The following is a 27,289-nucleotide window of genomic DNA, read 5'->3' on the forward strand; positions in this document are numbered from 1 at the left end:
TTGCTTTTGCTTTCAAGGAAGTTTACTTAAAAATAAGTTCAGCTACACCTGATATTCATTAGATAAAACCGAACACAGACAACTAGTGATTAGAAAAATTTCCTACAATTCCAAAATAAAACATTTAATTAAAAGCCTTTTTTAAATTATGTAGGCTGGCTAAGCACAATTGATACTGTCATTCGCTTATCTAACCAATTAGTGCTTCTAAAGAATGTATTTTATTTGTTCACAATCATTTATTATCTATGCTGTAATTTTGCAGCTTCTCAGACAACAAATGGCTGTCTTACATCTGGGGAATAAAATACACAAAAGGGTGTTGGTGTGCTGCTTGAACACATGCAATTACTGCTAGTTAAGTTCTAATTAGTATAATTAGTTTTGAAACAGTTCTCATAATAACTGTCAACATTATGTCAATTTAGCTGAAGTTAATGGCATATTTAACAAAGACACACTTACTCATTTTCAGTATTATACTATTTAAAAGAAAGCAAGAGGCAAAACTCTTTCTGAGGAAGTAGAACTGTCTTTCATAGACATTGAACATTTCTTAGATTTTTTCCTTTCAGCAATCCAACTTATAAACCAGTACTTTATATAATTAGCCCCCCTCAATTTCCATAAGGCCATTCTTGCAAATTAACACTGATAAAATGGCAATAAAAAGCAATCAAAGTGCAGATGTTTGCAAATTCAGTCTTCTGTTGTTTTGGGGAAGGCAGTTTGCAGGGTTGATGCCTGGTTTAGAGGGGAAAGAAATCAAGAGGTAAATCCCATAAAAAATAAAATATGCTAAAAAGTAGCAAATGTTTCCAGTCATACCTAGATAAAACATCCCTCCACTTCATAGTAGGAAGGGACATAAGCCATTCACAAAGGTAAGTTTTAATGCTTTTCTAGTTTTGATGTTACTGGAAATTATTTCCAAGTACTAAAAGACGATCCATTATTAAACTAATAGTCATTTCACTGATGTCTTTCCCATTTCCTACACAAAACCACATGCCTTTCAGAGCCTGATTTACTGCATGCTGTATACTCATGTCACACAACAGAAGGAATAGCCAATCTAAACTCAGCTGTAAAGCTGAAATCACACATCCAGTCCTGACTGAATTTAAAAGCCAAGTGTATTATAATCTACATATTTCATTTGAGGATCCTGGTTATAGTGCATGTTTATTATGTGAATATTTGATAGAGCAAGTTACCATAAAGTAGTAATGAAATATGCTGTCTGGAAAGCTCTCTGGACTGTGAGAAACCTTTCTTGTGGCACAAAGATATTTTTTTTTTAATTTATATAGAACACATAAACAAAACTAAAGACTTCCTGCTCCTTAAAGCAAGAGACTACCTTTTTTCTTTTTTTAAATTAGGAAAAAGAACACCATACAGCCAAACAAGCAATAAACCAATGAAACCCATAACAGGAGTTTGACACTAAACCATGACAAAGCCAAATGTGAAGAAATTTTGCCCAATTAATTTGGGCAAATTATTTTCCTTTCATCTACACATTTATCATCATGTATCATCATGTATCATCATGTATCATAGAGATACTTTATGCTTAGGCTTCCACTGTTTTTATATATGAAGCTAACTAGAAAATATTAATTTCATTTAAGAATTTCATTCAATCTGTGTCACACGAAATACCTTCCTGCCTACAGAACACTAATTAATTGCTCAGTTTCAGACTTGTTATCATAATTTAAAGCATATCAGCTTATTACAATGAGAACTTAACAAAATTTGCTTTATTTCAATTTATTTTGAAGCATTTTTCAAAAATACTTCTCACAGTAATAATTGGAAAAGTCAAAACAGTAAGTTTACAAATGGTATGTGAAAATACTTATAGAGTGGCAGGGGACTGGTAGAGAACAGGAGAATGACCCCTAAACTTTGGTCACTGAATGAGGCAGCAACTTCATGTTAACTCCCAATACATGCTACCCTGAAAACGTGCCTGAAGTCGAGTGAGATGACTGACAGCCTACAGGGCAAGGAGTCAGATAAACCAGCTCTACCACAGTTTCCCTACACTCCTGCAGAAGTCAAACCCTGAACTGCCTTCCAGGAGCACATATTACTGACCACGGAGAGGAAGAAACTGACCAGAACAACATGATCCATAAAAACATCCCAAAGCAAGAACCACCCCTCAACTCAGCTTTCCTTTTCTATTCAGTGTTGAAGACATTCTGCATCATTTTCTTCATGTTTTTAAGTCCATACTAATTCTCTGTGCAGACTCCCATTGTCTGCTTCATCACCACAGAATCTGTTTGTCATGGACAGTTCGAAATGCTCATGACAGAAACTGAAGAGTAACACAAGTATGACTCAGCTGCCTCTGAGCTGTGGGGAGACCTCACTGCAGTCTCAGCTTCCTCATGAGGGGAAGAGGAGGGGCAGGCAGTGATCTCTCATCTCTGGTGAGCAGTGACAGGACCCAAGGAAATGGCCTCAAGTTGTAATAGGGTAGGTTTACCAGGATATCAGGAAAAGATTCTTCACCCAGAGGGTGGTTGGGAACTGGAACAGCTTCCAGGGAAGTGGTCGCATCACCAGCCTGACAGAGCTCAAGAAGCACTGAACAATGCTCTCAGGCACATGGTGTGATTTATGGGGTTGTCCTCTGCAGGGCCATGAGTTGGACTTTATGATCTTTTTGGGTCCCTTCCAACTTAGATTATCTTGTGATTCTGTGAATTAATTATTAACATCAAATCCAATACACTACCCACTCATCATAAAATCAGTCTTCTCCTATACATCTTTAACCCAGTTCTGTGGGTTTACACAGAAACTGGATTTTTAATTTATAATTTTTAATGAATTTTTAATTTTTAATAGTCCAGCTGCCTATACTACAGGAGTGAATCATGCACAGCTATTGAACTCTACCCTAAAGCAACACCTGCAGCCCATTTTTAATCAATATTCTGTAAAAAAAACCCTACCATTTCCCACAGAAAGGTTTTACACCTGTGAACCAGTATGAGATTTTCTGAATTTTTAATAAATTATTGACAGAACAAGAAAAAAAAATTACATCTTTTGTACCCTGCTTTCAATTGCACTAAACACTAGCATGTATCTTTGACCTGTTCACTTGTCATTCTTGTCTGTATTGGCTCATAATCGCTACTCAGACAGATCCATTTCAGCTGACTATCAACCCAAGTGAGAATGATCAGTTCTAGTGAAAGAATTAATAACAAGCTAATAATTTCTCAGATGAGCAAGACAATACATTTAAAGTAATTCAACTCAGACTGTGAACAGCTACATGAAAATTCTTCATCTCTTCAACATAAGGGTAAACTATCCTAATTATTATTAAAAACTTCCAATTACTAAAATCTAACAATAGGCTTCCAAAATTCAACTGTGACAAATGACAGAATCAAGGGGAAGAGAAAAGTATGCAAGGAGAGGGAGTGATCCCTAACTTATGGCCCTTTTAAGCAAAGACCAGAGCCCTTCAAAAGCCTGACAGCAAAGCATTTGTCAAAGGAGGCTTGAGAAGAGCTCTGCCTATATGATACTAGCATTAACCTCCTGAGGAGGCAAGTCTGATCAGCAGTTCCAGATAAGAAATAAATACTTCTGAGGAACCTACACCTCCACCCTGTGCACAATCTGCTCAAATCTGCTTCGATGGCTCTTGCCTGCTTTTGCACTAGCATGAAAGAAATTGCAGTCAGGCACAGATAAAAGACGTGGAGAGACAGGAAGGAAGAAGTCTGTGGCAGACAGATATGCCATAAAACTATACAGGTGATGAGTTAAAGGGCCTTAAGGAAGCAGGGCTCACTGAATTTTTCATTAGTCTATTGTTTTATGACCATTTAAAGTACTTACTGTCGAAATGGTGCCGCATCCTCCTCTTCCTATAGTTTAAGCATCACAGCAAAACAAAAGCACAATATTGCTAGCAGCATGCCCACTAATAGTTGTGCAGATAGAAACAGACCATCAAACAGCAATAGAGTCCTTTTCAAATTTAGTTAGTTTAGAAGAAATATTTTTTTTTATTCCCAAATAAAAAAAGAAGAAAAAAATGTGGGTTTGATGCAATTTAAATTAATTTCTGACTATTCATCTACTTTCTTTGTCATTACAATTATACACATAATCCAAATACTTCATTCACAATTTGCAAAATACAAAGGTTGACACTTAATTCCCTGGAAAATATTAGGGCTCAAAGCATAAAACCTCCAATAGAATTAAATGTTTGTAGTAAGTGTGGAGTCCTCAAAAAAAAGCCGTATCTGCCCTAAAGAGCCACAAACAGCACCACCACCAAGCAGAAGACAGGATTAGATTTATAGGTGAAGATTTGTTGCATTTGAAGTGAAATACTACTTCAGACAGATCATGGAGTAACCAGTCATCTACCTATCAGTATGATATGAAAAAGTGTCATGGTGATATCTGTTCAACATTGGCTGACCATAGCTGCCTTCATCCTGAATACTGTGTTTAAAAAAACCCAAAACAACCCAAAAATGAGCTTCCTCTAGAAAGCAGATATGGATCAACAAAGTTTTAATGACCAGCAAAAGGAAGGAGAAAGGGTGAGGCAAAGCATTCATGGATTTTTTTCTTTCTTTATACAAGAACTATATTACCATAATTCTTTGAAGAAAAGTATAGGGCAGTATACAGGGCACTGCATTAAATTTCAATACTTCTTAAGATATTAATATACAGAAACACAAAGCAGTAAAACAGATGCTTGAAACCAAAAATCCAAAAGTTCAAGTGTATGATGCACCTCTGCCCCTTTCTTTTCCCTTATCAATTTATCTAAAAGACTTCATTAAACTCATGCTTCATAAATGTATGTCCTCATGAGGACAAAGTACTTCAGGACGTGGAAGCAGATATTGATAGGAAAGAATGCTAAGGAGAAAGGACACTTACCTTCTATTGCATGCCTTTTTTTTAAGGAAAGAAACCATTTAAATGCAAACAGCTATATTGATGCAACATTCAGCTCAGGCTTTATACAAAATTCAGTAACCCAATTCAGAGTTACTGCTACCATGAATGTTATTCAGCTGCACTCAACATATTAAGTAAAGTTGTGTGTAGGCATGCATTAGGTATTTTAAAAATGCAGCTTAAGGAGGAGAGATTGGTCTGGAGTAGACTCTGGTTTGATCCCCATCCTCCCACCAACAGACACAGAGATACAATTTTTTGGGCACATTTCTAGCATTGAAAAAACATTACTCACCAAACTAGCAGTGAGCGAAGGTGCTGACTGTCCAAGTGTTTGGTAGCGCATCCGAACAAGGTTAGTGTTTTCTGTAGGTTGCCACAGCTGCTGTCCAGTTGCACTGGGAAGCAAATATTTGCCTGTCAAGTTCAAAAAGAATGAGTTAGAATATGAAATGTTGCAGTTGAAGTAATGCAATGGACACTTTACTGTAACACTCTTGCCACTGTAAAACGGTCTTTCACTGCAGCTCTGGCCAGAGCTGACTCCAGCAGAATTCCTGCCACTCACTTGCTAGTCCTTCACATCACCATTCTACTACACACAGTTCTTTGTCCTCAAAACTGCACCTTTTTCCTACATAGATACACATTTAAAGCAACAACAGATGCAAACATTTGGAATGTTAGTTCTGAACCAAAAGAAACTTATACTCTGAAAGCTAGTCAAAAATGAAAGCAAGAAAAATGTATTAAGAAATATTCCTGCTATTTACCTCTTGAAGGGATAAGGTTCTGAATCTGAGAGACAAAGTGAGATTTATTGGAATAAGACACCATGTGGACAATACGCTGTTTTGCAGATGAGGACTATTCTGCTTCTATTCCAGAATTCCTCATAATATACCTAATACATATCCCTCAATTCCCAAGAATCTTTATCCAGTGTCCCAGGAAGGGGGAGATGACCAAGCGCTCACATGGGGCTCTCAGTGCCTGTGCTCTCTCTGCTCAGCAGTGTTACCTTGCTGGACACCCTGAGCCAGGGCCCCACAGGGTCACACTCCCCATCACAGCCTCAGGCCACTCAGTCAGGATTGTCTCCCTGCAGGTACTCATGAGGCAGACCGCACCTCCAGCTCATGAAGCCTGAGCTACAAACTTTCAGCAAGGAAAATATTCAGGGAATTATATTAGGATGACAAGAATGTATCAATACTGTTAATTTCTGTTAATTTCGGCCACTGTCAAGAAATATATACTGGTCTTGGCAATATGTTCACCTTTAGTTCTCACTTATCTCTGCAAATTATGCAAAAGTGAGACAATGACATTACTAAAGCAGGTGATTTCTCTTATAGGACCAACAAGCTGATGAAAAGCAACAATTCCAAATTTTTATTTTTAATGAAGTCTCAGTTCAAAAACACAATGCAAGATCTGGACTGAACAGATCAAATGAAAAACATCTCCAAACCACATAGCCTAAACATTCATTTCACCTCCTTAACCTTGTCATCTCAGACAGCTGTGCAGTGGCCACGTGCATGACCACTGACACAGGATGTGTACCCTAGTATATCGGTACAGGTTTGCCAATAAATCAAAAGCCTCAGCTCAATAACTTTATTCTAACAGCACATCCACAGAGAGTTGCAGAGGTCTCTGGGAAGTGATTGTCTTGGAAGCTAGAATTTCCCAAGCAGCAGCACAGCATAGTCTTATAACACTTTCCAATCAGTCTTCCAAATGTGCTATTGTTCTTTATTATATTACATTGGTAAAGCGGAGCCCATCAACATTTTTTTCACCCAATTTGCTATCAGCCTGCCCAATACTAGAAGAAAAATGTACAACAAATCTGTGGTTTCTTGCCCAGCTATCTAGGATAATATTTCCCAGAACTGGAAAACCTGAATTAATTTCCAATCTGCTCTCTCTGCCTCTTTCTATCAAATTTTGGTTCCCTTTTTGCATAGGCTCCCATCATCCTCAACTAAAAGGGTGCCATAAAAAGTTTAAGGCATTGATTGCAAGATACACATCTGTGATATTCCAAAGATGTCAATCCTGAGATATACCAGTGATGTATGCAGTCAGAGAGAGCTTTATATCTATCACCTCAAAAGGTTAATTCCTTCTCATCTGGACAGAAAAAAAGAGAATTAAGAAGTGACTGCAAAAAACTAAGTTAAACAAACCATCCATTTAAACAGGTATGTTTTACTTCTTTAATGCTTTCTACATAAAACGAGGGCTATGCTTCTTCTTTCCTTCCTTTTTGACTCTACTTCTCAGACACAGATAAGATGAAGTTCTCAGAGAAGGTTAAACCAAACATTTCCTAGTGCTGGGATCCAGAGGATTCCAGACTTCCAGCAACATCCAGACAGCTCCAAACAAGCCATCAGCAAAATGCTTCAGCAATACCTATTTGTCAGACATACAATACACATAACTTCTTCAGAAACTTTATATTAATCCACTATAGAACTAGCTATCAGGAAAATTATGTTAAATAATTTTCAACTTCATCACCATAGCACAATATTAGGGCATTTTATCCTCATAGAAATCAATATTTAAAAAGCAGTAAATCTTCCCCTATCCTTTTAAGAAGGAAAAAGGTTCATTCTATTAAAGTTTGTTCGAAAACTGGGGAACATCCTCACTCTTAGGTTAAGAAGTGCACTTTCTCACAGGGTGCTGTGGTTTAGGAATGGTATCCCCTATCTTGGTGCTCCAAATAAAAAAGAAAATCATAAGCTGCTTCCCCTCCCACTCTAGCGGGACATGCAAAAGTCAGAGATCAAAGACTAAGGTAAGGACATTTACTGGAAACAGGAATAAGATAAGAAAACTAACAGAACAGCAACACCACTGAACACAAATATGTACACAAAGAGAGGGTTATTTACATGCAAAAATGGTCAGGACAACAAAAAACAGTAGCGGACAGCCCCTCCACCCACCACACTTTCTCCAGGATCAGAAAGAAACACCTTTCTTCTTGGTGGCAAGAGAAAGAGAGCCTTCCCCTCACCTCCCCAGCAATGAGATAAATGGGAATGAATAATGTTTGGGTCTTGGCCTCGCCCACTCAGCACAGCACATGGCAGCCCAGAACTCTTGGGCTCAAACTTCCCAGCAGCCAGGACTACTGCACACACCACAGCACCCAGTACCATGAAAAAATTAACTCTGTCCTGGCCAGAACTACAATACAGGGGGTTAAAACTCAAAATCCACTATCAGACACTAGGCCCCTCCCAGACTGCACTAATTTTCATTCTGTATGAATCCCACCTGAGCTTCCCAAGAAACAAGATAGAAGGCAATCATTTGCATTTAGTACACAAATTAACATTGTTTTGTTTAAGTCTGGATCTCAAACCAAAAAGGTTTAAATAACAAGACAATTTATCTAGGAGGACGAAGATATATGAGAAAAAAGTGCTATTATTAATGCTTGTACTTACATTTTATTGTAAATGTGCATTTGATCCAAAATATGGAGAGCTAATATTGCCTGTACCTTATCATGTGCAGGGCATTCTAACAGCTACCTTTACTATTTGTCCTTTACAGCAATCTATATTTCACTCTGTTTTTATCTTGCTCAGACATCTGAAAGAAAGTCTAAGATATATATCTTGATAGTAGAGACTAGAGGAGATGCAATCCTACACAACAAGAGGATCTTGTACTAAGCCCTTCCTTGAACTGCAATACTTTGCCTGACTAACAAGAAAGCAGAGTGCATTTATTCAGTACTATAGTCAGTATCTCCACTCTAAGAATTCACTTACTATTTCATTCTTTTTCCTGCACTATTAACACCACAAAATATTTAAATTAATGTTGAGGTTGTCTGTTGAAAAGCTAAATTAGGCAGTAAATACTATCAAAACTGCCAGTGAAATCGTGAGCATGTGTGATCCCTGGAATAACCCCTCCTCCCATCTTTGCCCCCAACAGAAGCCTTTAAGGTATCAGAGTTTTCACAAAATACTGGAATTAAGACAAGCAGACTGTCTTTCTTTTCACAGTACACAGGCTTTTAAACGCAGAAATTGCATACAAGAAATATGCTTTCTGAAGCAGCATGAGCCAGGCCTTAGACAAAAACAGACTAACAGATAAATCTCTTATCAGAGAGCAGCACTAGCCTACTCCATCAAGCCATTACACAATAAAACAGTCCCTGCCCAAACTGAGTTAACCATCATCCCTCCCTCAATTCCCCCAATAATAATAATAATAATAATAATAATAATAATAATAATAATAATAATAATAATAATAATAATAATAATAATAATTAAAAAATCCCCTCATACTATCCACTCCTCCTTTCCCCTGACATTACAGCTCCTACACTTTTCTTGCCAGTTTCATTCATAATTGTATGCATTTCACTGTTTTTACATTTTCTTTGATAACCCCTGAATTTATACATATCCACACTTCCCCTTATTAAGTGATTTCAATGCCAGTATTATACAAAAAAATTGAGCTGAAATACATTATTTTCACACTGCATTCATGTCAGCCTTCAAGTTTAATGCTCCAAGCAGTTGCTTTTCTTATTGCGTGAACTGATTCATGAGGGTTTCACTGAGAAGAAAGCTTGAACTCCATCTTAACTGTTCCATCTTAATTCAGTATTCTGAATCCAGTATTCAGTATCCAGACCACTGACACACTGGTAGTAATGTTCCTATTACTTTCATAAGCTATTGGTACTGAGTCATCCCATGATGGAAGTCCCCTAATTCTGTCCTCAACTCCAAAATGGTCATTGTTGACTTCCTCCTCCACTTCCTCTGCAGAAGCTTTGCTGGTATATTTACTTCCCTTCCTGTGCCTGAAACTTCCAGGACAGCTTGAAGTAGCTACACTGGAACTAACAGCATATCTTCCCATATTTGAATGCAATCCTTGTTAGTCCAGCACATTTATCAAAACACATTTTGATTAAGGGTGGTTTAATTTGACTATGTAATAGAGGTTTGACTATGTAATGGCAATAATTTAGCATTATTTAATAATATTACATCATTGTTGGTGAACATAGGTAATGCATCACTGCAGTTCAGTGGCATTTTCCCCTTCAACATGCCTCTTACACATCTAGATTAATTGGTAATGAGTATTTGTTGAAGGCCCAAACAGAATCATTGTTAATTCTTACTTCTATTGCATTCAGCATGAACATATTTGTTGTATGACTTACCGTCTAAGGACAAAATGACTTACTGTATAAGGACAAAGAGACTAAAACCACATACACTTCCACAAAAAATACAAAGGCAGGTTTTGCTTTACTCTAAATAGAAAAGTTTCCTACAGCTGAAGTACTACTCTCTTCCTCTGTCCCTCTCAAATGCGTATCATAATAGGACAGCTAAGAATCAATAAATGAGCTCAAATCCAATATCTACAAATCTTCCATTTTCAGTTACAGTTGAGAAATAACTTTGATAATTAAGCAATTGTATATGATTAAGAAAATGTTTTGGAATCCAAGTAAGATTTTACCTTTACAAAAGTACTTAGGACAGTGTAGACTGCACTACTAGGAAGTCTGATTTGTAACCAGTCAAAATGCAAAAATACAGAGGAAGCATCTTGAAAGTTTTTGATAGAAATATTTTTTGCTAAAATATTAGGAGCAGTTTTCTATCACACTACTGCAAACAGAAGACAGGCATGTACTTTGCTAAAATGAAGAATCTGAATTTGGGCTGACAGCAACTACAGACACAATTAGTCCAAAGTGAAGCTGTGCATATGATTACAATGCACCACAGACTTACCAGAAGCTAGCATCAATGTGCTTGTGTTAGCTGCTGTGAAATAGCAGCCTTCAGAATAGCCTCTTGCCATCGGGATATCTTTAAGGCAAGGGCCAAGAAACACTTCTTTCAATTAATTATCTTGTTAAATGCACTATAGGCATTTATGATATAAGCTCAGAATATTTTTAAAAAAATACAGAAAGCTAGATGCTTCTCCCTGACTGGTTTAGTCAAAAATGTAACTGATCTTATTCTCAGGAACCTATGCTCTGGAGAAGTCAGACTTGCCAAGCACAATTTCAAGTGCCTTGCTCACTTCACACCTCTTTTTGCGGGAGCCTTAGGAGCATGAGCTACCTCAGAGCAACAGAAACAAGCCACGGTAGAGGAGAACACTGGAGTCCACTGGGTCATAAAAAAAAAAAATCCTAGAACAGCTGGGTTCATTGACAGCTCTTGATGTGAACAGAAGAAAGACTGAAGCCAACACCTGCCACCATGTCACAAGAGCAGCAATGGCAGTCCCAGCACATCCCAAGCAACCACTCTTATCACATGAAAAATTGTCTTCACCTGGTGAGCTAACACAGTGCTGCTTCTTCAAAAACTACAATGCACAATGTCCACTGTGTAAGAAGAACTGCAAGTTCACCAGCACCTGTGCTCTGCCAACTCAGACAAGTCGACTGGAACATCAGGATCTGCAACCACCAAGGACCACCAGAGAAACCCCCAGGACAGAAGAACACACGCATAAAGGGGAGAGAAAATATGTTAATGATTCCAGGGAAATGATTATCATATTCTGGCACAATCAATCAACATGTATGTATGTAAAATACAGTATATAAAGAGGAATTCCTTGTACTCAGAATGCATGACTTTGGGAAATGCTATTCCCCTCTGTACCTGGCAAAACAAAGAATGTTTGCTTCTTAATGCTACAGTGGTGTTAAGAACTTTTTGATTTTACCAAATTTTTGGTAACACCACTGCCACTCACAACTGCCTGAGCAGTAGGAACTGAAGACCAAAACTAGAAGCAATGTGCCACCACAAATAAGTGAAGCCTCACTCCAGGTTTAGACACCTGCCAGGTGAAAGGCAGAGCCTTCCACCTCAGTATTCACTAGGTTCAATTTAGGGCACTTAGCTTTTCTGCCTCAAACTGAACTCCTGCAGACATCCCAGCTGTAGGAAATGATGGGGACACTGCAAATTTTAGGGTCTATTTTCACATGTGGAGGCAGGGAGAAGGGATGGAATTAAAGCCCATCACTCCCAGTAGCTGTTAATCAGAAAGTAAAAAATTGATGGATTTGAAGTCATCACTAGGAAACTTTTCAATATTTTGCCTCATTCTATTGTAGCTGCATCAACAAGTTTTACTTACAATTCAAATGACCACCAACATGCACATAAAAAACAAAAAACAAACAAAAAAACAAACAAACAAAAAAGAAAACCAACCCCAACCGAATTTAATGTCTTATTCATTGCCCAGAACTTAAGAGAGCATGTTTTGCATATTTTTCAGCTACACATGGTTGAAGTTAATGAACAATGCCACTTTTCCAGCCTGATGCAGAAGGTGAAATTTTCCTTTCAGCCAATTAATCCCCTAAATGTAACATTATGCAGATAAGCCTATAATTACAATTCACTCAATTACAATTTCTTTCTTTACTGTAGAAGAAGCCCACATAAAAAATCCTATTATGCTCACTATAGTTCTTTCACTTTTTGATGTACTATGAATCTCCTAAAATGCTCTATATTTGTTTCACTTTCTAAAATCAGATGAAGCAGTGGCACTCTCAGGCACATGGTCTGATTCTTTGGGTCATCCTAAGCAGGGCCAGGAGCCTCACTGATCATTGTGGATCCCTTGCAACCCAAAATATTCTATGGTTCTATGATTCTGGCTGGCAGTGCATGAAATAAATGTGGCCCACCAAAGGCAAAAATTTGGGGTTAGATTATGAACTTAAAAAAACCACAAAAAAACACAGCAGACCTGCCTAAAAATTTCACCAATACTGGCAGAATTGGAACTGGAAAAGGACTCACATCCAGTCTTGGACCACAAACTAGTAGGATGGAGGTTTAGTTCTGTTGATAAATCAATTACCAGGAATAAGTCATCACATCCCAGAAATAATGTTTCTTGCTTGGAACAAAATTCTCTCACTGCAAGTCATTTAAAAGACAGTACAAAATTTTGCTGATAAGGAAATTCCTCAGAGTTCCTTTGCTAACAGATACTTGTTGAAGTTATATTGACTACTTGCAATCTATTCTTGAAGTACTGTGACAGCAATATAATATTTGAAATCTATTGGAGATCACCAGCAAATCTCCCTAACTTTTAATTAGATTTGGAGGATAAGGATAGGTTTGGGGGTTTTGGTTTGGTTTGGTTGGTTGGGTTTTTTAAGTCTTCCATACCAAAAATTCCTAACTCAATAGCACTGTTAGCCAACCAGTGACAACAATAATTACATGATAAAAACACCCCATCAACTGCAGTTGTGATACTACTTCCTTACCTCACAACTCTACTGAAATACAAATCAGCAAAATAATTAGATGACAATATTTATCAGCGAGTTCAGAGATAGAACCCTCTACTGCTTCCTTTTCTTTATCTTAACAACAAATAGGTCCGTTTCCCATAATCCTAACATGAAGTTCCAGTACCTACAAACTGTCAGTCCACTCTATAACACAAACATAATATACAGGTTTTACTGCATCCCTTTCATCCTTTTTTACAGCTTACACCTGGTCTAGAAAAATCTCAAGGTCCAGTTCCATAACTCTGATAACACTAGGAAAAACAGATATTCAAGATTCACACTGCACACATGATGCTACAAAAAGGACACTAGACTACATGCAAGGGATAATGAAACAAAGTTCATGTCAACATATAGAGTTTCAAAGAGCTCCCTCTGCAAAACCAAGAATCCTGCACACCAAGAGGTCAGAGAGACTGGCAGACTTACAAAACTATGCCTAGAACACAAAGGACCTCAAAAATTCATTATTGCTCAGTTCAAACTTGTGAACAACTGCTTCAATCACTGGCCAATACTCTTGGCTCACAACTCTCCAGCAGCTGGGATTATGCTGACATAACTTAAAGTAAGAAACAAGTATCTTCCACTGCACTATGAAAAATATGTCCAGCAACACATAACTGACATTAAGACAAACATGAAATGATGTGTTAACATGCTATTTTCTCTACAGTACCCACTGTGACCCCTTCTTTCGTCTCATGTATGTGTTGTTATGTCCCACAATTAAATCACTACACACTTACAGTAATTTTTTAAATGGTTAAGTCTCCCAATAGAAAATTCTGCTCCTGTTTACTGGAAAACATCTATAAATTTTTCCACTCAAGATGTCAACCTTCATTCTCAGGATTAAGTACAGGAAGTGCTTTTTCTCTGTTCTCAAATATTTCTCTATCTGTACATTCAATTTATGCTAAAGCAACCAACTTGGAGAAAGCAAGTATGTGGTCAAATGATTTGCTTTGCAAATTCACTAGAGAGAGACTACAGGGAAAAAAACAGGATGACTTAAGCCTCTAGGAGTATAAATCCTGTGTTCTTGATGTGCAATCATAGTTTAATCACAAATATGCTGCAGTCAGTTTTGCACTAATGAACTCAGGTACTAGCAACAACAGGACTGAAGCCTCAAAGACCTCCAATTTAGTTATTCAGCTGATTTAAATACAAGCATATAGCTAAGTCCAGGCAAGCTTTTTTCATCTGTGCTTCTACAGTTACACTGCTAAGCATACTTGAGCCAGCTAATTCAACATCTCTCTTAGGGTGCTTCTTAAGGAGCTACAACTCAAACTTCAGAAATTTAACATGTATATTAATTTTCTCCACTTTTTATTTTTTCACTATGACAAATGACTCTCAACAATTTTCAAGCTGCTTTTTTAAGTGTTCCAAAGAGGGTTAAACTCTGTTTCTCCCTCCTTCAAAACTGGCAGCTTGCAAACACATCTGCTAATTAGGCACTCTACTGCTGCAGGTTGCTTTGATCTCAACAACAATCAAATTCTCATGTTCTGATGATACAAGCACGATTAACTAGCGATCGAGGAGTTAAAGGCAAAATAATGCGACAGGAATACAATATCTTCTGTTCTCATCTCAGACTATTACATGGTGCAGACTCCAGACATGTCAAAGAATATGGAAATTATCTTGCTAGGCGCACAGGGAAGTAAAAATCAACTCCACTACGCAGGCTGATTGAAGCTCTAAATGATGAAGGTAACTGACAATGACAAATATAACCTAATGTCATCTCAAACACCAGCGCATCAAGAGCCATCTAAGAATGCATATTTCATAGCAGAATATATTTACTTCATCTGGAGAAGACAGCTTTGTACTGAATGCATTAAAAAAAAACAAACAAAAAGCCCTCCACACTGCATTTCCTCAGCCATGTAATTATAGAATAGATCGCTTCTATCTCTTTCTACTAATTCTGGAATAAGTTTAACACGTGACATGGTGCTTAAGGAAACCTTTGAGGAAGGCAAATGGAAAGACTGCCAGATACACTCTGGGCAGGCAGGTAATGAAGAAGCATGTTGTGCTTGTGATCATGCACACGTGGCAGCTGAACCTTCCCACCCTGGTAGCCAGAGCCCAGCGGTGTTAGCACCCGTGCTGGGCTGTGACTCTCCCTCTGCTGCTGGGGAAAGCCCTTGGCAGCTGCAGCTGAAAAGGCTTTCTAACCTGGTACATCCAGTCCTGACATGCATCCCAATGAAAGCCATTTTGAAATACTTCCGCTATGATATGAGAAGGGAAAAAAATGCAGGAACTAAAATTTCTTTTTAAAAAGATCTGATAGAGCTTTGGCATTGGCAGTCATTCTTATCCCACGTCCTACAGCTGGGGACAGGCCAAGAGAGTCCACCAAGTTGTATCCCCAGAGACAGCTGTGAAATCATAGGGCTTTTTATGGAGTGGTTAAATCATGTATTGTATTCATATATTCCCGTAAATATGTAAAATTTCTTCCATAACAGGAAGAAATTTTGATTATGTACACAGGAAACACAGCATACTTCCTCTTACCCACACCAAGGAGCCATCATTAATAAATTTAATTTTTTTAAATTATGCCATTAAACTAATTACATCATCACTTGACAAGCAGTCGTGTATTATGGGAAGGTACCATCCCCAAAGAGGTTTCAAGGTACATGGTATAAGTCACTTGATTGTACAAGTTCAATTTTCCCCATTTACCAAGTTGTACTGAATAGTTGATACTGTAAGACTTAATGAGCTAATCTCCATTTTCAACAATCTTAGTGATAAATTTATACAGCCCAATGTCTGTGAAAATTCTGCTACTGCCAATTGCTCCACTGTATGAACAGGGAAAACCTCCTTTTCCAAGTCCTGCCAGCACATGCAAACCCATGGATAAGAGAACAGCTTGTTTTTCATGGTCCATAAAGCTGTTGATCTTTCTGCTAATTAGTGTTAGCAGAATGATGAATCTCTGAAGCAAAAAACAGACTGAGAATTCCCAAATTAATTTCAAATCAACCACTGATTAATTATACAGGGAATAACTACAATTGCTGAGCATATTTGGATAACTGATGACTCAGAGTTGGAAAGCTGATCAAAGCAAGAACATTAAAGAAAAAATATATAAATCACAAGTTTTTTTGGTTTTAGCTCTTCATGAGCTGTAGACAATAAATATGTGATCAGAAGAACATGAACCAATTTTACTAATGTAGAGTGCTTTAGGATCCTTGGATTAAAGTTTCTGTAAAATGAAATTAGTATGTATTATGTTACCTGTACTTCTGTAAAATCAATATAAGCCTAGCAGATAATAGCCCTACCACAGTTAGACACAATTAGCCCACCAGGAAGTCTTTTCCAAATAGTTATTGATGAGATAACAGTAGGCAAGATAAGAAGTTCAAACTATAGGTAGCCAAAGTGTATTTTTTCTTAATATATAGTGGCAAGAGCTTATCAGTATAGTATAGAAACAACTGAATTAGCTGCAGCACTCCAAAATATGATCTCTTCCCAGAAATATGTTCTCACATCCTTCAGGAGAGGGAGATAGCAATCTCCAAATGTTGCACAGCAGCTGAGAAGACAGAACAGGCTGCACTGCCCATCTCAGGGCAAAGCAAGGAGCAGCAGCAGGACATGAAAGTAAGGGCAATTTGTTTTGCTTGTCCAAGTGATTTGCTAGGTTAACCCTCTCCACGGTAAAAGCTCATTTAATTTCTCATCCTTTCACATTACCTTCTGCTATGGATTCTATTTAAGCATTTCTGAACACAGCTAACTAAAATCTGTAGACAATTTAAGCCAAAAACCCTCTGACTACAGACAGCCCTTTGAAGTCTGTGGAGATCAAGAAAACCAGCCACCACAGAAAAGCAGCTTTTTAATTAAACATCTTTTCTCCTGATTCGAGACAAGTTTTAAAATCCCAGTCTGTGTACCATTAGAAAACCTTAAGAAGGCAATATAAGGCTACAGCAAGAGGCATTTACATACACGTGCATTAAGCAGATGTTTATAGTCCCAAGAACAACAGAGCTGATCTCACCCAGCCACACTTTCCTCTCAGTTCTGCATAGCACACCTCCAACGCCCCTGAACCCAGAGGGCACCAGTATCCCTCTGAAACAACCCTCTTTTCCCTCTTTACCTGATCTAGGGTATGAAACAAGCAGCTACAGCTCAGCTTTTTAACAGGGGGATGCTGCAGTTCAACAACTTGCGCAAGGATTGTGTTTTAGATTTTCTGTGGCACAAGCACAATGTCGAAAGATTCAGTTCACTTCCCAGACAAAGGGTGCGGCAAGCACGGTTACAAGCGTGTGTTCATGCAGGAAAGGGGGAATCTGGAGCAGGAGAGAAGTCAGGACACAGCAAAGAGAAAAAGGCAAATACTGATTATAGTGTAAAATAACCAGGTTACCCAAAACTTTACAACCTGTTGGAAACACGACCTTTTAAATTAAAAGATTAATTAGTCATCAATTACATTCAAGTTCTTTAACTCTGAGATTGTTTTATCCCGTGAATGCTTATGTTTATCAACGTATGCTATGTTAACCAATTATGATATACTATCTTTCATCTTGTCTTTCTATTAAACAGCACTGTTAGCACTTCACAACAAGAACTATTAAGAGAGATTTGCTATATACTAATAGCAGATCACATGCTATTTTCACTCTAAACATAGTCTTTGTTTTCCCAGAAGTCTTCTTCCTGGGCAATGAAGACTAAGGAAAGCAATACTTTTGCAACAATTATACTGACGGGCTTTTTCCAAAATGTAGCAGCATGGTGTCTCCCAGAACCACTATTCATTTCTTTTATTGGACAAACTTTAATCAATGGCTGCATAGCAATTTTCAACAGAATGCAATAATAGATTATTCTCAAAAACATTGATTTCATTTTTCTTCTACTTTGAAAAGTATTCTTTGTTTGTCACTGAAAATATGTGGTTGCTGGATTGCTTAAAACTGTGTAACTCAGGGGAAAAAGTTGGCTCTAGTTTCCCTGAAGCTGTATCAAAAAAAATTCCAGTTTATATCCTATCTGTGCAGGTTTCCAGTCCTCTTCTCCCTGACCATCATGGCCAGTACATTATGACATACTGATGACCCAGTACATCATTCTAAATTTTTCTTGTACTCATATATAAGGAGTTTTGTAATTTATCTTAGCCAATTCAGTATAGTTGCTTCTCTGTAACTGTAATCTTTCAGGTTTTGCAAGTCTCATTTAATATACTGCAAAAATATAGATTTTATTTCTTCTCCTGTGTCCTGCATAATATTATTACCCCCTGTAAAGCTCAATAAAGTAATTTATTTGGGATCTATTCTTGGAGATAAAATCCCTTCCTATTTAGCTCTATTAATATTCAGCCATATAGGAATTGAACTATTCTGTTTTATATAAACAAATAAATTTTGTTTTGCTCGTTTTCATTGTTAATACTGCTTATGCTCTACGGCTCAATAATACCATGTTTTTAATAGCCAAAGGAAAGGGAAAGTAAAGTACAAAGTGCAATTCACCTTTCTAACATTTGGAGTGAGCAACATGCATCAGCGTAAGAATACTCTGCAAATTTGCACGCTAGGAGTCTCGTCTCCTGCTTCACTTACTCCCACCTACTGCATTTTAGGAGTTGCACACTTTTTAACAACAGAGGCAGACACTGAACTCTAAATAATTTCAAAGATACTTTTCTGAACTATTTTCCAGTTGACTGATACTCACTGCTAAGCTAGCACTTAAAGGTTCATTAAAAGTAATATATGAGAAGACAGTATAAAGGAAGACAGTAATCAGTAACAGTGGTATTAAAGATCACTATTACTAAAGATCATGGTTTTTCCCCCTTTATGGACCAGGAATATTTTTTCAAAAACATTAAGATTTAAATATAAATTTTGGAGGGAATATGTGATCATAGAAGTTATCACTGACCAAGCACATGTCTGCTCACCATTTTAAAAGAAGGATTTCATGTGCCTCCCTTTTTCCTTTTTTTTAATGATACCGTGATTCTTCTAGTTTCGAACCAGAGTGGCAAACTCCCCTTAAGCATTAAAGAAATATAAAAAAACCCAAAACTTAAGTACATTAAAAAAGACACATAAACACATGAGCAAAGTAACACTGAAATTATTAACTTCAGATTACTGAACATTTGAAACAACTCTAGGAATTAGTTCTCTATCTGAACTGGTTTCTTTAAAACAGTTTTTTTAAAAATCGCTAAAGAATATAAAGAACTGTCTGTCATCAGAATGAGTTTGATTAATTTAATCAGTATCATGAAAGCTGTTAAGATACTTAAATTATTTTAAGACACCAATGCCCTAGGGTATTCAGGTTCATTTAAAATGCATTGGTAATAAAGCAGTTTAACATCATTGCACACTATATTCCCAACCCTGACATGAAACCCTGCACAACATATTGCATGCAGACAAAAAGCATATCTATTTCCCTTTCTAAAGGCCTCAAGCAATAATTCAAGCACAGAGATAAAGACTAGAGACTATGGGAGCAGAGTACAATTGCTATGTTTGCTTTTGATTAGGCTGTCTTCTTCCTTTTTATCTGCATGGCTTATATGGCAAAGATCAGTTTTTAAAGACCACCATTCCGCTTTTAAGTTCAACAAAAACAAAATTAAAAACCCACACCAGCTCCTGCTTTAAAAATTACTCTGCTGGCAGTTTTTAGTCTCAATAAAAGAGTAGCTTGGTTTACACTTCAAGCTTTCAGAGCTAAAATGCCCCTGAGTTGCCAGAGAGTTTACTGAAATGGCTACCAAAATTGACAGTTTTCTGCTGCAGGTCACTTACTTTTTGGGAAAGCCCGTATGGATCACAAATACTCTTGCAACTGCTTCTGAAAGCTTCATAACAACTCATGATAAAAATAAAGTTGCAAGGGAAATGACAGATGTTACCCTAGTGGCACTTAAAATCAGAGCAACAATTATGTGATGATATGATATAAGAAATTCCTGAAGTACCACATGTTGCTCCTTCACATAAAGTGTGAGACAGTTTAATTTTTTATGGTCTTTAGGTTCCTTAAGGTTCCTCAGAACAAAATTGTTTGTCATTTACCAGAAGCCATGCAGGTGATTTCAAGATGGTGAATACAAAGACAGGTATTGCTGTAACTTCTTGGAGCTTCTTCCAGGGAAAGGTTAGGCAAAGGGGTAGGAAAAAAGAGAAAAACAGATATTCTAAAAGTACTTTTCTGGACACTTACTGGAGAAGAGTCAGCTCTATCCACTGTGGAACCACTTTTCGTCCCCAAGTGAAAACAACACTAACAATTAATAGAATTTCGAGACAGAGGACAGTCCTACCTCAAGTAAACACATTTCAACTCCCTCTAACCTAAATTTCTTGTAATTGATTCTAATATCAATTGACATCTCTCAGATAAAACAACCTCCTTGTGAGGGGAAGAGGAGGGGCAGGCAGTGATCTCTTATCTCTGGTGAGCAGTGACAGGACCAAGGAAACGGCCTCAAGTTGTGTCAGGGGAGGTTTAGGTTGAATATTAGGAAGACGTTTTTCACCCAGAGGATGGCTGGGCACTGGAACAGCTTCCAGGGAAGTGGTCACAGCACCAATCTTGACACAGTCCAAGATGTGTCTGGACAATGCTCTCAGGAACACGGTGTGACTCCTGGGGATGGTAGTGTGCAGGGCCAGGAGTTAGACTTTATGATCCTTGTGGGTCCCCTTCCAACTCAGCAAGTTATGTTATTCTGTGAAATTTCTATCTTCCAGTAAATTTACTGCAATCTATTATCCCTCTCACTAAGTACAACAAATTCCTTTAACTATTAGTCATTATGCACTTTAGGAACATATTTAATTAAAATTCTAGTTAATTGAAAATTTATTTTTCTTTAAATACACAAAATTCCTGGTTTTTTATATTTAATTTACTCCGTAAACAAAACCAATCACTCTTCAGTGACCATCACTGCAACAGAAGTACCAGTACAACCACAATACCAGCCCTTAGTATCTAAAAGATGCTATCAGGATAGGGAGGGCCTGAGCCCTCCTTAAGCATCCTGCTATCTCTGTATGGCTCCACAGAGGAGAAGCTGCAGTCCACAGCTTGTGGCTAGTTGGTAATGCTGATCCTCCCCTATGAGTATTCCACCACATAAATTATGCCAAATTGCCTTTTCTTCAATGAAATCAACTCTAAAGGCAATATCCATGCATTTCAACTCCTTGAGGAAACAAGATGCAGGTGATCCCATGGATGGATGCACACGAGTCAGCAAGATAAATGCCACAGTCATGCAAATCTCAAGAAAGGGGTGATTTTCAGGCTGTGCTTGGCCACCTCTCAGCAGTCCCCACAGGCAGAACCTCAAACATGACTCATCTCACTGACAGTCAGGAAACCCACATGTAAGAGACTCATGGAAACCCCAGGTGGAGCTCACAACTCCCCCAAAGAGTTCAGCCACAAGGCAAACACCAAGGGTCAAGGTGGCATCAGCTCCACAAGTGCTAATCCAGGTGACATACACCTGCCCCAAACTCACCAGTCAGAGCTCCTCCAAGGCTTCCTCTTCTGAGCTGTCTCCCATCTTCACTCAACTGCCTCTTAAATTTAGGAGATTTTCCAAGGCCAGAAGACACTTCAGGACTGCTGGATTTTCGGAAAGGCATAGGTGGAGGTGATAATATGTGATCAAGCTGCAAAGAAACAGAAAAACATATATACCCATAGTGTTTAAATGCTTATCTTCATTGAAAGAGAAATCTAAGTTACCTTCAACAAGCCTTTGGGGAAAAAAAAAGATCCCAAAGATCTAACTAATTTGTTAACTGAAAAGAAAAATTTTTCAAGTGCCAGATTTGTTTCTGGCTGTATAAGAAAACCATCCTCCTCTTGAACAGTTCACACCACCTCCAACCACTCTCACACAAAGAATATTTTTCACAGAGGTCTCCTCTCAAGATCATAGTTCAACCTACTCAGCCTACCATGAAGTAGCATCTCTGCAGTTGTGAACCATCTGATCTGGAAATCTACTCCAGACAGTAACAGGCTCTCCAAATGCTTTTCTTTGACAAGCTCTCCCCACATCCATGCCAGCAGTCACTAGATGGCACTGCACTATCAACAAACTGTAAACCACTGCCCAGTCCAGAGAAATAATAACAAACAGATTTATCAACGCCAGCGAGGAAAAAAAATTAAATTATCCTGTTTATAAAAGGTGCATTCATTCACACTGACTCTGAAGTTAAGCGGAAATACAGATCCTCATTCTTCAGACTGGGCTCCTGTCATCATATCCACAAAAAATTTTAGCTGCCTCATCTTGACAATACATCTAATGTCTCAGCATTTGATTCAGTCTGCAAAAACAAGACAAAATGCATGTAAGAAAATACCAAGATGGTACAAAAAAACAGGGTATACACAGCAGAAAAAGTTTTACAACCATCTTTCTCCTGTAAGTGCTGCCGTGGCATGGTTGTCATCATTTTAAAAAACCATTCAATTTTTTTCTGTAATATTGAAACCCTAATTCTCACTACAATTTTTTAGGAAGCCAAGCACGTCGAAGTCTTATATTTTTACAGTTCATGTACTGAGACTAGTCAGCCAGAAAATCTACGTATCACCTGCATACCTGACTCTTTCATCCTTTTTGTCCACTGAAAGGAATGAGTCAAGGTCACCAGAAGCACTAGATGAAATTGCACAGCAAAGCCCATTTTTGCTTACAGATAGTCCCACAGCAATGGACTGTCTTCTGTAAAAAGATTTTGAATACCATGTTTGGTTCCCTATGTATTTAATACTTCAGGTTAGTTATTGTTCTGGGCTTTGTTTTAAAGGTTTCTTTAATCAAATCTGCAGCTCATTGGAAGTGTACATACACTCCTAAAGCATCAAGAAATGCAACTGGCTTCTTCAGTATATTAAAACCCATTAATGCTCACAGCAGATACTGAAGCATTTGATTAACTCACAGCCCATGCCTTTAGCTGTTTCCTAAACTGAGTGGTTTTGGGGTCACAAAGAATATTTACTTAACAATTGTTACTATTCATCTTTCACAAACACAGGCACAGCACAAATATCTGTATTTACAACTTCTAAAATACCTCACAAAATGAATTTAAAAACTAAATACAAATTACTTTTTAAAAAAGGAAGCAACTGACAACAGCTAACTTCTAAAAAAAACATTTCAAGAATCTTTCATGTAAGTCTAAAAGCAAATACTTAAACTGCTTATTGACTGATGGATCCCAGAGATTGTTTAGTTCTAGACTCCAAATTAGTCCAAGCATCTGAAGATGACATGATCCCATCAAGGCTTTAAGTGAGTTACTGGCAAAAATGCTCCTTCTTGAAAGAGGTTCACACTTCAAAGTAACCAACCATATTTTAAATCTCTTTTTACCTGAACTAAGGTTCATCAAACTTTTAAACCACAGAAGGGGAAAAAAAAAAATCTATACATGCACTAAGCTGCCGCCTACATATTAGCACTTAAGCTAACATAAGAGAATTTTGCATCTTCTATTCCCTCATATTTTTTCCCTTTTAACACATATTCAAACTTTATGATTGTTCAAGTCATTCCCACAATGAACAGGCTTGTGCATTCCACAACATGCAGTCTGATTCAGAGCCATTATTTTCAATTAAGCTGTGTTCCATTTCCACAGTTTTCAGGGCTTCAGAAGAAACTGTAAGACAGCGCTATAGTACAGACCAGCACAGTACCATTAGGTCTTCAACTCATAGTTAAGATGCCATCCCAGCTTCAGAAAAGTATGATGTTTGAGAGCTAAGACAGTTTAAATATTAGCCCCCATTAGCTCATAGTATTAACAGCAATGTCCTGCCAGCATTTTCTTACAAACGTACCCTCTTGTTGCTAAGTGACTCTTTCACACCAGAAGACATTTTTAAGGTCTAAAACTACAAAGAAACAACATAGAAGTACAAGATTTAGTGTTTTCATATTGATGGCCAACTCTTGCTTCACAGAAACAATTACACATGTATCAACAAAGCATTTCTGGAAGCTATCCAAAGACTCATTTTTTGCTTCCAATGGCCCAAAATAACCTAAGAGCATGTAAAATGTGTACTTGACAGAAGTCTGTACATTCTAACTGATATTGCAGTAAACCAAGAAGAGCAGACAAGGATATACTCATTAACAGCCTTGACATAACAGCTCTGAATACCTGGGAAATACGACAGAAATGGACTGCAGGAAATACCCAAGCTTGCAAGCTCCCTTCCCATGCTACCCTCTAGGCAGTAACATGTACCTACACACTAGAGGGGTTTATAGACCCCATTCAGACCTCATTTCAAGCAAAAGCATTTGCAGCAGAGGAGGAGGCTTTCTGCCCTCAACAGAACTGCCTTCCCATCCTGACAGGCCAAGACTAGTCCAAGGAAACCAATAGAAAACATAAGATCCTACTTCCTTGGAACACAGAGCCGCTCCTGAAGATGCATAACATGTTACATATTCAAATCCTACAAAGTGGTTTATTCAGTCAAAAAGATGCTACAATCATTCAGTAAGAAGATTACATCAAATTCAAATAAATAACTAATAGTAAGACCTATTCAAACTTGTCAATACTTTGAAAGACATACTGGAAACCTGAACACTGTGAAAGTTCAGACTGTGCATCTTATCAAATGATAAGATTAGACATTGCTGTCCACAGGACAACATTAAAGCAATTATCTAGAGGGCAGTTGAAATTCTACCAGAGATATTTTAAATAATTTAAATTAAGCTGATTCTGCTAAGTACTCACTTTTGCCCATCCAAAATTACCACTCTATTGGTATTTGCTTCATACTTACTAGCCATATGGACATATGCTGATGTTGCACAGCATGCAAACACAACAGGATAACCAGGGTTTGGCTGGTTCCCCTTTTTTTATCAGTCAAATTTGCTTTACAGCAAGTCACATGGAATAGAATAGCTGTATCCCTGCAGAAAGTTTCAGACACACATTCATGTTACATCCTGAGTATCTGGCTATCTCATGCTCTGCCCACTGTCTTACTACTGCACTCAGGCTGCAGCCATACCTTTCTCTCAACACCCTTTGGAAAGAAATGTTAGTGACCTCAAGAGCACTGGGATAACAAAGTGCTGGTTTTTCAAACTAAAAAAAAATGAAAACAGTGAAAAATAAAAACAGTGAAAATTAGTGTATTTGAGTGCCCTGTATTTAAAGTACAAGGGGGGTAAGTTAGCCTTAGAGCGTATACAGGCTGCTTAGAGAGGGATTTTTAATCAGTGCACATCCCGCCACCAGTCTCTGCTGTTAATATTCACAATGCATGGATAGTTAACTTATTTAAAAGCCTCCCTCCCCCAACATTAAATAATACCTTCTTAACAAAGGCACTTCGAAAGACAGAAAACACACAGCAAACCACAACCTATGATAAACATACTGTTCTACAATATTTACTTCTTCTAATCCATTTTTCCATACATTTGATTAAAATACCTGCCTGTGTGTTACAGGTATGATGAATTTCTACAGAAGCACTGTAAAATTTAGGAGAGAATGGCTTTTACAAAACCCTACTTGCTCTCCTCATACCTGTGAGCCTATTCCAAAAAGGAACAGAGAGTATTATTAGAGGAGAATAGCTTAAAAATCACACAGAACAGAATATCAAAATATCCTTACCATAGATTTCCATATGTAGATTTAGAGATCCTGTAGAAAAAGGGATGGAATTTGAGTAAAAGTCTCCTCCAGTTGTGCAGGAATCAATTTGTTCTCAAACATTTTTTTTCCATATTTTCAAGCTATTAATTTTCTGTGTGAATAAAATCAGATACATTCCTCTGAAGAAAATTATTCCCATACTGTACTATGGGCTTCTAACAGCTCACCTACTCAGAAAGGATTATACTAATATTTTTTAAAACCTCAGTAGTATTAAATCCACCTATCTACCATCATGAATTTATTCTAAAGCTAGAATGAATTCTCTGCTTTATAATTATATCATCAAATAGTCACATCAAGTACATCAGCCCACATGTCCTTATGAAAATTAAGGACATGACAATTGATTCAAAATAAGACCTTGCATCAGTGTTCAGGAGCACAATTTGAACCGAGTACATAATGAGGAGCGAGGCAGTCAGAAAGAAAATGCATTTCAGAGAGGAAATTCATGGTACAAGGTGAATGAAGCTAAGAGAATACAATCACACTGATAAAGCAGGATAAGGAAAATAAGCTATTCTGGGATGCTGAGATGTGTTGCAACATGGAGCCTCTTCTTCCAACAAAAATTAAATTGAAATGAGAACTGAACTCATCTGATCAGCTTCACTTTTTTCCAACACCCACTGTGGTTTCACTGTGCAAACTACTTCACTCCCAACCTCCCTCAATTGCTCCACAAGCTGTATTTCTACTTCCCACAGAAACTGGAAAATACTGGTCAAGTATTCAACCTTAAAAATATGAACAAAGATGTTCTATTAAGCAATTCAATTTCCTCCTCCTGAATGCAGCACAACTTCTTCCTATCTATATATCTATATATATCTTCCTATCTATCTATAGGTCACGCTCTATACGCATATTCAGTCCTAAAGTTTCCACAGAAGAGCTGCGCACTGTCACCAATCCAATCCAAAAACGAGATGCATTACCTGAAAACTCTCACATGCAGTGTATCAAAAGCAGAAAATACCCAGTGTAGTTTTACTGTTAAGGGGTTTCTTTCATTATCAACCCAAAGTCCTCATAGAAAATTACTCTAATAAGTATGTTGTGAAGAAATATGCCAAATCACATGTTTATGGAAATGAGAAAGCATCAGGCTCCAGTCCTATGCAGATAAAAGTATAGAAGCTTCCCT

The 27,289-nt window shown here is 37.7% G+C and overlaps 1 protein-coding gene across 1 annotated transcript in view; it reads right to left on the reverse strand.

The window, feature by feature from the left end:
• The window catches only part of LOC130265487 (microtubule-associated serine/threonine-protein kinase 4-like), a 109,104-nt gene that overhangs the window by 27,795 nt on the left and 54,020 nt on the right, over positions 1 to 27,289 (reverse strand). The window contains exons 2-3 of the mRNA XM_056514587.1: positions 21,933 to 22,086; positions 5,267 to 5,388 (exon numbers count right to left, since the gene is read on the reverse strand). Of these exons, the coding sequence (XP_056370562.1) occupies positions 5,267 to 5,388; positions 21,933 to 22,086 (276 nt within the window). The remainder of the gene's footprint in view (positions 1 to 5,266; positions 5,389 to 21,932; positions 22,087 to 27,289) is intronic.

Source organism: Oenanthe melanoleuca, chromosome Z (assembly GCF_029582105.1).
Source record: "Oenanthe melanoleuca isolate GR-GAL-2019-014 chromosome Z, OMel1.0, whole genome shotgun sequence".
NCBI lineage: Eukaryota > Metazoa > Chordata > Aves > Passeriformes > Muscicapidae > Oenanthe > Oenanthe melanoleuca.